Source organism: Octopus sinensis, linkage group LG7 (genome assembly GCF_006345805.1).
Source record: "Octopus sinensis linkage group LG7, ASM634580v1, whole genome shotgun sequence".
NCBI classification, from domain to species: Eukaryota; Metazoa; Mollusca; class Cephalopoda; order Octopoda; family Octopodidae; genus Octopus; species Octopus sinensis.
In genome coordinates, this window is record NC_043003.1 from 69,734,360 (window position 1) to 69,746,502 (window position 12,143).

Genomic DNA, 12,143 nt, shown 5'->3' on the forward strand with positions numbered 1-12,143 from the left:
TGATTATCAATGTTAATATATGTTAATATACATTAAGATATGCATATTTTAGTAAATCCAAAATAAACAAAATACAGGTGTATCAAATATCATACAACATAAATTTATGATTTATTAAAATTGTCTCTGCCTTTTAGAGGATGTTACTGTAATTATCAAATGGCAATTACGATCAGTTGCACTTGATTTGGGAGATAATATTAAGAAACTAGAGTTTCACCTTTTTGATACTAATCTGTCCAAGATTGCTTGTTGTACATGTGATGTGTGTGTTGGAGAAAGAGAGAGAGAGAGAGAGAGAAAGAAAGAGAGTATGTGTGTGCGTGCATGTCTGTGTGTGTAAGTGTGTGCATGTGTTTACATCTGGGCACTCTTTGCATATAAACAAACACTGACCCCACAAGTGGTGAAGTTTGCTATAAACCAATTCCCCAGTAATGTATATTTGTCTAACACAAGCTAGAATGGAAAAACATATAAAAATGAATGAAACGAATGAAAATTTACAAACCTTACAAACCCTCCATATTTGTGAATCAGAAGGCCATAGCTCTTTGTCAGATCTTGGCAACTTGTAGTTTATAACAACCTCAGGATAAAGGATTTGGTCATTTTTGTTCTGAAAATAGAAACGCAAGAACTGTTTTGGAAAAATAAATTTAAATACCAGCACAGATAAAGCAAGAAAGATATTTTATACGAGTGAACTAGACGCAGGTGTGGCTGTGTGGTAAGAAGCTTGCTACCCAACCACATGGTTCCGGGTTCAGTCCCACTGTATGACACCTTGGGCAAGTTTCTTCTACTATAGCTTCAGGCTGACCAAAACCTTGTGAGTGGATTTGGTAGACAGAAACTGAAAGAAGCCCATCGTGTATATATATATATATATATATATATATATATATATATATATATATATATATATATATATATATATATCCTCATCATCATCATCATCATCGTTTAAAATTCACTATCCCCTGCCCCGACTGGCTCCTGTGCTGGTGGCATGTAAGAAGCACCATCCAAACGTGGCCAATGCAAGTGCTGCCTGATTGGCCCTTGTGCCTGTGGCACATAAAAAGCACCCACTACACTGTTGGTGTGATTGGCTTTAGGAAAGGCATCCAGCTGTAGAAAACACTACCAGATCAGATTGGAGCCTGGTGCAGCCTCCTGGCTTGCCAGTCCCCCAGTCAAAACTTCCAACCCATGCCAGCATAGAAAGCAGACGTTAAACGAAAATGATGATGATGATGATGTATATATGCATATGTTTGTGTTTCTGTGTTGTCCTCCCACCATTGCTTGAAAACCGATGTTGGTGTGTTTACATCCCCAAAGTTTTGCAGTTAGGCAAAAAAGACTGATAGAATAAGTACTAGGCTTACAAAGAATAAGGCCTGGGGGCCAATTCGTTCGACTGAAGTGGTGTTGTAGCATGGCTGCAGTCAAATGACTGAAACAAGTAAAAACATACCAGTAATATATTGGGTTATATCTCACATATGATTCTTTTATTTTGGTGAATTTTTCTCTTTTAATCATTTATCTTTTATTCTTTACTTGTTTTAGTCACTGGGTTGTGGCCATGCTGGAGCAACATCTTGAAGGGTTTTAGTTGATCAAATCACCCCAACCCCACCGCCAGTAGTTATTTTTTTTAATATCTAAGTTTGGTAGATATTTTATTGAACTCTTTTGCCAAGCCACTAAATTATCGGAATGCAAAGAAACCAACACCAGTTGTCAATCCTTGGGATGGGAAGGTGGATAAACGTACACACACATATACACACATACATACGCAATAGGTTTCCATACAGCCACTGCCTGCAAAATCCATTCACAAGGTTTTGGTTACCCCAGGGCTATAGTAGAAAACACTTGCTCAAGGTGCTGTGCAGTAGGACTGCACCAGAAACCTTACAGTCATAAAGCAAGTCCCAGGACACGGTACTTAAATCTAAATTCTTCAGATCTCCGAGACAAAGCAAACTTACATCAGAGATTGTGTAGGATGTTCCTTACAATAGACAAATGAATTCTTCAGGAACAACCAGATTTATTTATCTCTTTCTGTTATCATGGAATTTGTGAACAATGGCGTCAAGAATGAGTGATTTTCAATGGAGCAGTCAATGGTTCAGTGAATTTCAGACAGAGAGGAAGAGAAGACTGGATCAGTCCCTTGGTTTCATCATCGTCGTCATCGTTTAACGTCTGTTTTCTATGCTGGCATGGGTTGGACAGTTTAACTAAAGGATGGCAAGCCAGAAGACTGCACCAGGCTCCAATCTGATCTGGCAAGGTTTCTACAGCTGGATGCCCTTCCTAAGGCCAACCACTCTGAGAGTGTAGTGGGTGTTTTTTACATGTCACCAGCACAGGGGCTAGTCAGGCAGTAATGGCATCGACCATGCTTGAGTGGTGCTTTTTACATGCCACCAGCACAGAGTCAGTCAGGCAATACTGGCATTGATCATACCTAAGTGGTGCTTTTTATGTGCCACTGATATAGGAGCCAGTCAGGCAGCACTGGCAACGACCACGCTCAAATGGTGCTTTTTATGTTCCACTGGCACAGGAGCCAGTCAGGTGGCACTGGCAATGACCACGCTCAAATGGTGCTTTTTACGTGCCACTGGCACAGAAGCCAATCAAGCAGTCTGTTGTTTTTCTTTTATCTTTTAGTTAGTCATTGGATTGTGGCTATGCAGGAGCACTGCCCTGAAGATGTTTACTTGAATAAACCAACCCCAGTACTTATTCTGTAGGTCACTTTTGCTGAACTGCTAAGTTTTGGAAACATAATCAAACCAACACCAGTTGTCAGGTGGTAGTGGTGGGTGGAGACACACACAAAGACAACATACATACATAGATAGATACATACATACACACTAATTGAAGAGATGGCCTTCTTCTGTAAAGAAGCAATAATCACCACACACACACACACACACACACACACACACACACACACACACACACACACACACACACTACAAGTTTTCATACAGTTTCTATGAACCAAATTCCATTCACAAGAAAATTGGTCAAGCTGATGCTTTTGCAGGCCAAGTTACGATACGCTTGTGATTTGTGAAGTAAACTTCTTAAGAAAGCAGCCAAGCCTGCAGCCCTCTTTATTCACCTTTTGTTACAGAATTCTGAAAGAAAATCACAAATAAATGAAATATTACAGTCAATGGAAATATTTGCCATCACAACCAACCTTATGTTGCAGAAAATGCCATTCTTTCTCAAGTTCATTTCTCTCTAAATCTTCGACTGGAAGAAGGAATTCTGATGAGTCATTCACTGGGAAATTGTCGACAGCCAGCCATTGAGACGCTCTGCAAATATAGAAAACAGGAAAACGATAATTATCTGAGAGAATCTCAATCAGAAACAAAACAATATCGAGTAGTAGATTATATTTATAGGTGTAAGCATACTTCCCAATCACATAGTTACAGGTTCAGTCCCATTGCATGGCACCTTGGGCAGATGTCTTCTACTATACTCCAAGGCTGATCAAAGCTTTGTGAATGGATTTGTTAGATGGAAACTGAAAGAAGCCCATCATGCACGTCTGTGCGTGTGTCATTGTGTCTGTGTCACTGCCTGACAACCAGTGTTGGTGTGTTTACGTCCCTATAACTTAGCAGTTCAGCAAAAGTGACTGGTAGAAATAAGTGCCAAACTTTTTAAAAAAATAAGTATAGGGGTCGATTCATTCAATTAAAAATTCTTCAAGGTGGTTTTGTGCCCCAGTATGGCCACAGTCTATGACTGAAACAAGTAAAAATATAAATGATAAAAGGCAAAAGATATAGAATTTGTGATGAGTGAGAGAGAAAATCTAAATTAAATATATTTCATCCATTTTGTTCTTTAGTCTTTGAGTGAAAATTGAAACTTCTAATCCCACCAAAATTTATCTAGAAATGATTATCTCCCTTGTTGGCCACCAGGGTTCACTACATGTCTGAAATATCAAATATATGAGATTATTTAAAATGGATTCCTTCCGCCTCTTTGGATGTCAAAGAGACAACATTATAGATATGAATATCAGCCATGGCTGCTCTCGTCTCTGCCAATTCACTCCATTTCATTGCAAAGAATATGGCCAAAAGGTTAGCATTTACAGAAGAAAATCTGCTGCCTTTTTGCTGACAGCAATTCTAATTGCCAACAATTAGGAGAGGAATTCATAATGATCTCAGTTCCTACATTGAAGGCCACAACAAGAGGAAGCACTGTAAATCTGCAACAAATGTCAATAAGTTCTTCACTGTGAAGCAGATGATGATGATGATGATGATCTACAGGTCAGAACATAATATCCATCTTCTTCACAATGATTCTTATTGTATCACCTCCCGTCACACAGCAGTCAATATCTTTTGTAGTGAGGCCTTATTCCATTATGATATTATTGTATCCGTATTTTTATTCTCTTATTCCCTTTTTTCTTCTAAAGGGCTATTTTTTTTCATGTATGCATATAGTAATCAGCACTGTCATTGTCACCACCACCACCACCACCATCATTCAACATCCATGTTGCATGTAAATACACTATGTTCATAGAACATGTTTATGACCCTCCATGAATCCTGATACTTTTTGTGACATCATTATACATAAATATATATTATAGTATAGTATGTAATATACATATATATATATATATATATATATGTGTGTGTGTGTGTGTGTATGTATGTATATAAGTGAAGGTGTATGGTTCAGTGGTTAGAGTGTCGAGCTTACGATTGTGATGTTGTGAGTTCGAATCCCGGACCGGGCTGCATGTTGTGTTCTTGAGCAAGACACTTTATTTCACGTTGCTCCAGTTCACTCAGCTGTAGAAATGAGTTACAACATCACTGGTGCCAAGATGTATCGGCATTTGCCTTTCCCTTGGATAACACTGGTGGCATGGAGAGGGGAGGATGGTATGCATGGGCGACTGCTGGTCTTCCATAAACAACCTTGCCTGGTCTTGTGCCTTGGAGGGTAACTTTCTAGGTGCAATCACAAGGTCAGTCATGACTGAAAGAGGTCTCAGCTCAGTATATATACATATATATATATATACATATATATATCATAAATACATTTGTATGCATGCATTTATTTATGTATATATGTATGTATGTACGTATGTATGTATATATGATACATGTCTTCATATAACAGTGACACTTGTGAATGTATTTCACTGAAAAAATTATATTTTTTCCTCACATCTAAGCAGCAGATGTTTATATTTCTTCTCAAGTCATAAATAACTAACAACTTGCTTTTAACAGACATCTTTGCTCAACTTCATAAGAAATCATTTTTCAATATTTTTTTGTATATCTTTTGTCTTCTAAATACCATAGTTGGATATAATTCTCGATCAGGCAAATATTCTGTAGTTTTTTTAAAACAATTCTCCAAGTTTTTTTTTTCATTTTTCTTTTAAACCAAGCTTACAAAGTCAATTGCATAAAAACTAACACAAACTTTTGAAAGCATGGTAAATTGTGTTAGAAAGAAGCCTAAGATGAAAATATTGCCAGCAAATTAAATACAGGGAGACATCCTAGTTCCTTTTCTCTTTGTGATTGTAATGGTCTACATCCTTAGACAAAGTCTTCACTCCTATCTAAAACAAAGACCTCATCATCAAGCAGAAATGATCAAGATGTTAGCAGAGCATGTATTTCTCTGACCTTGCCTATGATAATGGTGGTCACCCAAACAGCTCATCCACCATGTGATGCACAAAACTTGTTAACATCCCTTAAGAAAACTCAAGTCAAAGATGGTGTTTCTCAATACAAAGAGGACTGAATACATGACCATCAATGAAAAAAAAAAGCCAATTTGCTCCAATGATTGCACACAACTCAAGGTCAGAGATTTCAAGTACCTTGGGTCCTACATTACTGACAGTAAGAAAAAGTTCCTGATACATAAGGGATTGCCTGTAACAAACTTTAAAACATCTAACAATTAAGTATTTCCAAGTCAAATATCTTCAGAACAAGTGTAGAAGGAGTCCTTCTTGAAAAATGAAGGAGCTTCAAGATTGCTTTGATGTAAAGCAGGTTTCTCATGAGGGCCACATCTCATGGTATGAGCACAAAACCAAGGAAGAGATTTAGGGACACACTCCACCCATCTCTTTTATTTCTCAATGAAGGGTGGGTTTTGTTGACCACAGCTATTTTGCTGAACAGCAAGCCATACTGGTTGTTATATTTTAGAGAAGGTTGCAATCTGGATGAATCGTTAACACACCGGACAAAATGCTTAGCAGCATTTCATCCACCTCTATGTTCTGAGTTCAAATTCTGTCATGGTCAACTTTGCCTTTCATCCTTTTGGGGTTGCTGAAATAAGTACCAGTTGAGCAGTGGGGTTGATGTAATCAACACGCCCCTTCCACAAAATTTCAAGCCTTATGGTTTGAAACTTGGTGCAGCCCTTTGGTTCACCAGCTCCTGTCAAACCATCCAACACACACCAGCATCTGTGATGCTTCATAGGAATATTAAATTAATGCCAGTAAAAGACTGGTGTTTTTCTTTTACTGACTTTTGAAAGAGGATAAGCAAAGTTGACCACACCAGCAGTTGACCACAGAACATAAAGGAGCACAACTACATTTACTTCAGCCCTTCACTCTTTATGAAGCACAGACCATTGGCAACTCTTCTCCACCATTCTTGACTCTGTTGTTTTCCTCTCCCAGGCTTTGTTTAGTTTCACAATTGATGTTTATGTAACTTTGCTTTTTTTCTAGGTCCACAGAGAACTAGCTTCATTTTGATGTATGATACATGTTCCTGTGTTGGTATTATACCTGTCCTAAACAAAATGGCATTACTTTTTGATACACCCTCGTAATAATAACAATAATCCTCGGATGGAATTTATAAAGAATGAATGCATTAAAATATTTATAAATTCCATCCAAGGATTATTGTTATTACTAACTGTGGTTTGGATTTTGACTGTTCTTTCTAGCATGTAAGGTTTCCTGTTAGAAGTCACCTCGTTTATGTGTAAATGTACATTAATTTTATTTGGAAAACTATGTTGTCTATTTGACTATTTTATGCATGCTAGGCCACTGACAGAAAATTTCTCTTCCACCCTATATCCTATATTTTATATATATATATATATATATATAGTTAATCCAAACAAGAAAACACAGAAAAAAAACACAGCAACGCGAGGACGTGGAACAATTAAAGTATTATTTGACGCTCAGGAAAGAAGGGAAGGAGGGTTTAACGTTTCGAGCGGAGCTCTTCGGAGGAAACAAGGAGAAGGAAAGATCCCAAGAAGGGAAGACAGAGGAAAAAAATATTTTTGCTGGTGGTGCTCAAGAGATCACATGTTGAAAGAACAGAAGTTGAGAGGTAGACAAATCATGATTTTTAAAAACAAGAGAGTTTCAAAGACAAGGAATGTGTGTGGGTGCGTGTGTGTGTGTGCAAGGATGACAAGTGTGTTTGTGCGTGCATGCGTGTGTGCGTGCGTGCGTATATATATATATATATATATATATATATATATACAGGGTGGTCCAAAAGTAGGTTTACAGTTATCACACAGGCACTTTAAATTTCTTTTAAAACATTTTATTGCATTTAAATTTCTATCTTACAAACTGAAAAGGGAGCTTAACAAAATGAACTAAATTAGCATAGAGTAATGGTTTCATATTTTTTTATAATTAAGATTTAAATGGTTAATATATGAATATGAAAGAGACAGTTGAATAACTGTAAACCTACATTTGGGCCAACCTGTATATGTGTGTGTGTGTGTGTGTATATATATACCTGTGCATATAATGCTATATGTGGTATTCAGAGAATAGCAGATGTGGATGTGTTGGGGAAGGACATCACATATCCCAGATATCCCAGCACTTATGAGACATGCTTTTACATGCTGAATTGGGTCATGTGGTGGAGCAACATATTGGAAACTTGAGTTGCCCCACTGACCTCAACTTGATGATGATGATGATGATCGTGATGTGCATGCTTGAGTGTAGGAAGGCAGTTAGTGACTCACGTATGCCATTACTCAGAGTTTTATTAGCATGCCAGCATATGTTTAATCGATCAGATGTCAGTGATGAGAAGATGTAATTGATAAGACACGAGCCTTCATGACTAAGGAATTATGAGTAATGACTAGGTGAGTCATTCGTTCACTGAAAACAAATATAAATTCTACATAATAACAGTGGTCTCTTCTCTTTCATTTGAGCCCACACACATGCACACACACACACACACATGCATGTGTGTAAGTGTGTATGTGTGTGTGTGTGTGTGTGCGTGTGTGTGTGTGTGTGTGGTTTGTTTTTACGTTCAGTTATAACAGAGACAATTTTACATTAATCTGATGGGTTGCTCTATACTTTTGTAGAATACAAATTCATAATTCTTAAACAAGAATATTATTGACAGTGACTTTGAAGTTTTGGCCAGTTAAACCATCATTGGATTGCGATGCACTGAAGTTGGTCTTGACTCTATATAGGCTCTGTTGAGTTAAAATCTTCCTTGGGTATGTGGGTTTGAGTGGAGTGGTAATCAGGTTTTAATGTTGATTGTTAGGGAGAGGTGTTTTAGAGAAATTTTTATTGATTAAATTTGGAGTAATGTGTATTTAGTATATGTTCATTTGTTTATTTACTACATGTTTTTTGAATTATATAAACACCACAGATACTCAGAAAACATTCCATCACATGCCAGTAGGGAGAAACTAGATGTAGTTGATAGCTTCTGCTACCTAGGTGACCAAGGATGTAGTGGGGGTGGATGCTCAGAGACTGTTACCACTAGAATAAGAATAGCCTGGGCAAAGTTCAGAAAGCTTCTACCCCTACTGGTGATAAAGGGCCTCTCACTCAGAATGAAAGATAGATTGTACGACACATGTGTGCGAACGACCATGCTTCACGACAGTGAAACATGGGCCATGACTGCTGAAGACATGCGTCGGCTCAAAAGAAATGAAGCTAGCATAATCCACTGGATGTGTAGTATCAGTGTGCACACACAACAGAGTGTAAGCGCCCTGAGAGAAATGTTGAACATAAGAAGCATCAGATGTGGCATGCAAGAGAGATGTTTGCGTTGGTATGGTCATGTACTACGGATGGATGTGGAGAGCTGTGTGAAGACGTGCCACTCTCAAATAGTGAAAGGTATCTGGAGTAGAGGGAGACCCAGGAAGACATAGGATGAGGTGGTGAAGCATGACCGTTGAATGTTGGGCTTCACAGAGGCAATGACAAAAGACCAAGACATCTGGAGGGTATGCAGTGACTGAGAAGACCTGGCAAATAAAGTGAGTTCACAGCTGTAACCTACACCAATGTTGCATAACCAGCCCACTCAAAAGTACCTTAGATTGTAGGGTGCCATGCCATGCCTGAGGAGACCTATTGAGTCAAGTACATCAAATCAAAATCAAATGGAAATTGTAGTTGTGAACCTGGTGCTGGTGGCACATAAAAAGCACCATTCGATCGTGGTCGATGCCAGGCCCCTCTAGCCCCTTGTGCCAGTGACATGTAAAAAAAGCACCCACTACACTCTTGGAGTGGTTGGCATTAGGAAGGGCATCCAGCTGTAGAAACACTGCCAGATCAAACTGGAGCCCAGTCGACCGTCCAACCCATGCCAGTACAGAAAATGGATGTTAAATGATGATGATGATGATGGTATATATATATATATATATATATATATATATAGGTATGCCAAATTTTCTGTTTGTTGTCTTCTTTTTAATCCTGAAAAAAAAATGACAGAAACAAGTAAAAGAATAAAAGAATATGCACATACCTATGCATTCACATGCATTGATTTCATTTGCTGAAAACAGCAGCCAAGTCTCCTTCAAATTATTCCCCACCATCATGAAAAAGGAAGGACACACTGGATAATGTGATCTTGATCCACTCTGCCAGAAATCAGAGCAGTCTTAGGATTAAACAACAGCAAAATGTATAATGATATAAACAAGGACTCACTTGTCGCTCCAGTCATCATCCTTGAAACTTCGGATAATTCTTGAGTTTTCAGCACGTCCTTGAACGCATGCTTTATCAAATATTGCCTCCATGCAGTAAGCTACCCAATGAGAAAAAAATATATAGATTAAACCATCTATGCAATGGTTTACTAAGTGTTGAGCATTAAAAAGCTGATCAGAAATGCTTATGTAGTCAGGAAAAGACAACGACAATTCGATGGCACAATATTATTTGCATAATTTTGTTAAGTACAAGAGACAATTAACAACCTGTTTTAGTCTATTTAAACCTCATTAGCTAAGGATAGACGTCGCACTAAATATAAGGACTTATAAGAAAACCACTAAGTAAATATACATAGTTCTAAAATTTAAACACTAACAAAACAAAGGAACAAATAGAAAATTCACACATGAGATGGGATGTTAATTCCTCACCAGTTAATGTCCAAAATATCCTTACAATTTCATGCCTTTAATAATATTGATCATTTTTTTGTGGCATAAGCAACATGAAGCTGATGGGAATAGCAAACAAATGTTAGGGACAGAGACAAAAACAAACATGACACAAATGTGAATATACAAACAAAATAAACCTTTCAAGGCCGTGCCCGCCATCATGACCACAATCCAATGAGAGAAACAAGTAAAATAGATAAATAGACGAATAAATAAAGTAAAAAAAAAAAATGTAAATCTTCCTTCTGACACAACATAAGTAGCTGCCATCAGTAGAATTATATGGCTAGATCCCATATAGCTGCCATCTGTAGAATTATACGGATAGCTCTCATATAGTTACCATCAGAATTATACAGCCAGATCTCATATAACTGCCATCAGTAGAATTATACAGACAGATCTCATATAGTTGCCATCAGTAAAATTATATGGCTTGAGCTCATATAGCTTCCATCAGTAGAATTATATGGCTAGATTTCATATAGAAAATAATCAAATAAATTCAAATCACAGGTCGTCTTCTTTATCTAATCTCATCCCCAAGTTGCTGAAATCAAATGAAATAACAAAATTCAAAATCCTAACTAAAACTAGCAACATCAAATCATACATCAACAATGAATGATTATGGGGAAATCTAACTCTATTTTATTATTTTACTTTATTGCATTTATATATTAAATTTTTCATTAAACTACATTTTTCATACAATCAGTGTTTTATTTCATCCATTTTTCTTTCTTTTTTCTATCTTTTCTTTATATATTTTCTAACAAGAATGTTCTGGAAGACAGCAAAACAGATTGTCTGATGTAATTTCAGCTACCGTCTGTATACAATTGTCAACCTTTTGCATTCAGTTCCTTTTATTTCTTCATTTGTTCAATAAAATACTACACGTTTAGAATTGAGACAGCATTATTGTAAACTTTAGATTGCCAGTGCAATATTTTGCACAATCAGCTAAAATAAATAAATGTACGTTTGTGGATATATATGTGTGTGTGTATGTATATATGTAAGTAAGTATATATACTTGTTTTAACATGTTGAAGTTGATTGTAGAATTCAAGCCTGGTCACTAACAAGGTGACATGGATTTTATTTATTTCTTTTGTTTTATTTCATTTAGAGTCTAGACAATTCCAGAGATCTGTGAATATGTGAGTGAGTTAATGTAGGTATATATGTATATATTGATATACCTGCATTCATGGAAAGTGTATGAATTAACAATACATATGTCTGCAAATATTCATGTATGTCTATCTATCTCTATATCTATTAACCTGCCTCTCTATCTACTCCTCTATCTCTATTTATCTATCTGTCTATTTACCTATCTATCTTTCTCTCTACATATCTTTATCTTCTAAATTTTTATTGAATGCATTCAACACTTGTATTCATTTTACTAGGCAATATATGTAGCATAGGAGATTGGTTAATGCAGTGCAGGCACTTAAAGGTTCTGGGATCAATCCCAGGCAAGGGAGTAAGGTAATTCTCAAAAAAAAATCATCTGAAGCAAAAATTGCTGTGTAAAGCATTAAAGCAGAATGAGAACAGTGTATCCCCATGGATCAAATAAAGGG

General features: G+C 36.9%; 1 protein-coding gene across 3 annotated transcripts in view; it reads right to left on the bottom strand.

Annotated features, from left to right (window-relative positions):
* The window catches only part of LOC115214434 (doublecortin domain-containing protein 1-like), a 299,436-nt gene that overhangs the window by 145,552 nt on the left and 141,741 nt on the right, over positions 1–12,143 (bottom strand). For all 3 annotated transcript variants that reach the window (XM_036504819.1, XM_036504818.1, XM_036504820.1), the window contains 3 exons: positions 10,082–10,181; positions 3,242–3,362; positions 512–619 (listed from right to left, as the gene is read on the bottom strand). In XM_036504819.1, the coding sequence (XP_036360712.1) occupies positions 512–619; positions 3,242–3,362; positions 10,082–10,181 (329 nt within the window). The remainder of the gene's footprint in view (positions 1–511; positions 620–3,241; positions 3,363–10,081; positions 10,182–12,143) is intronic.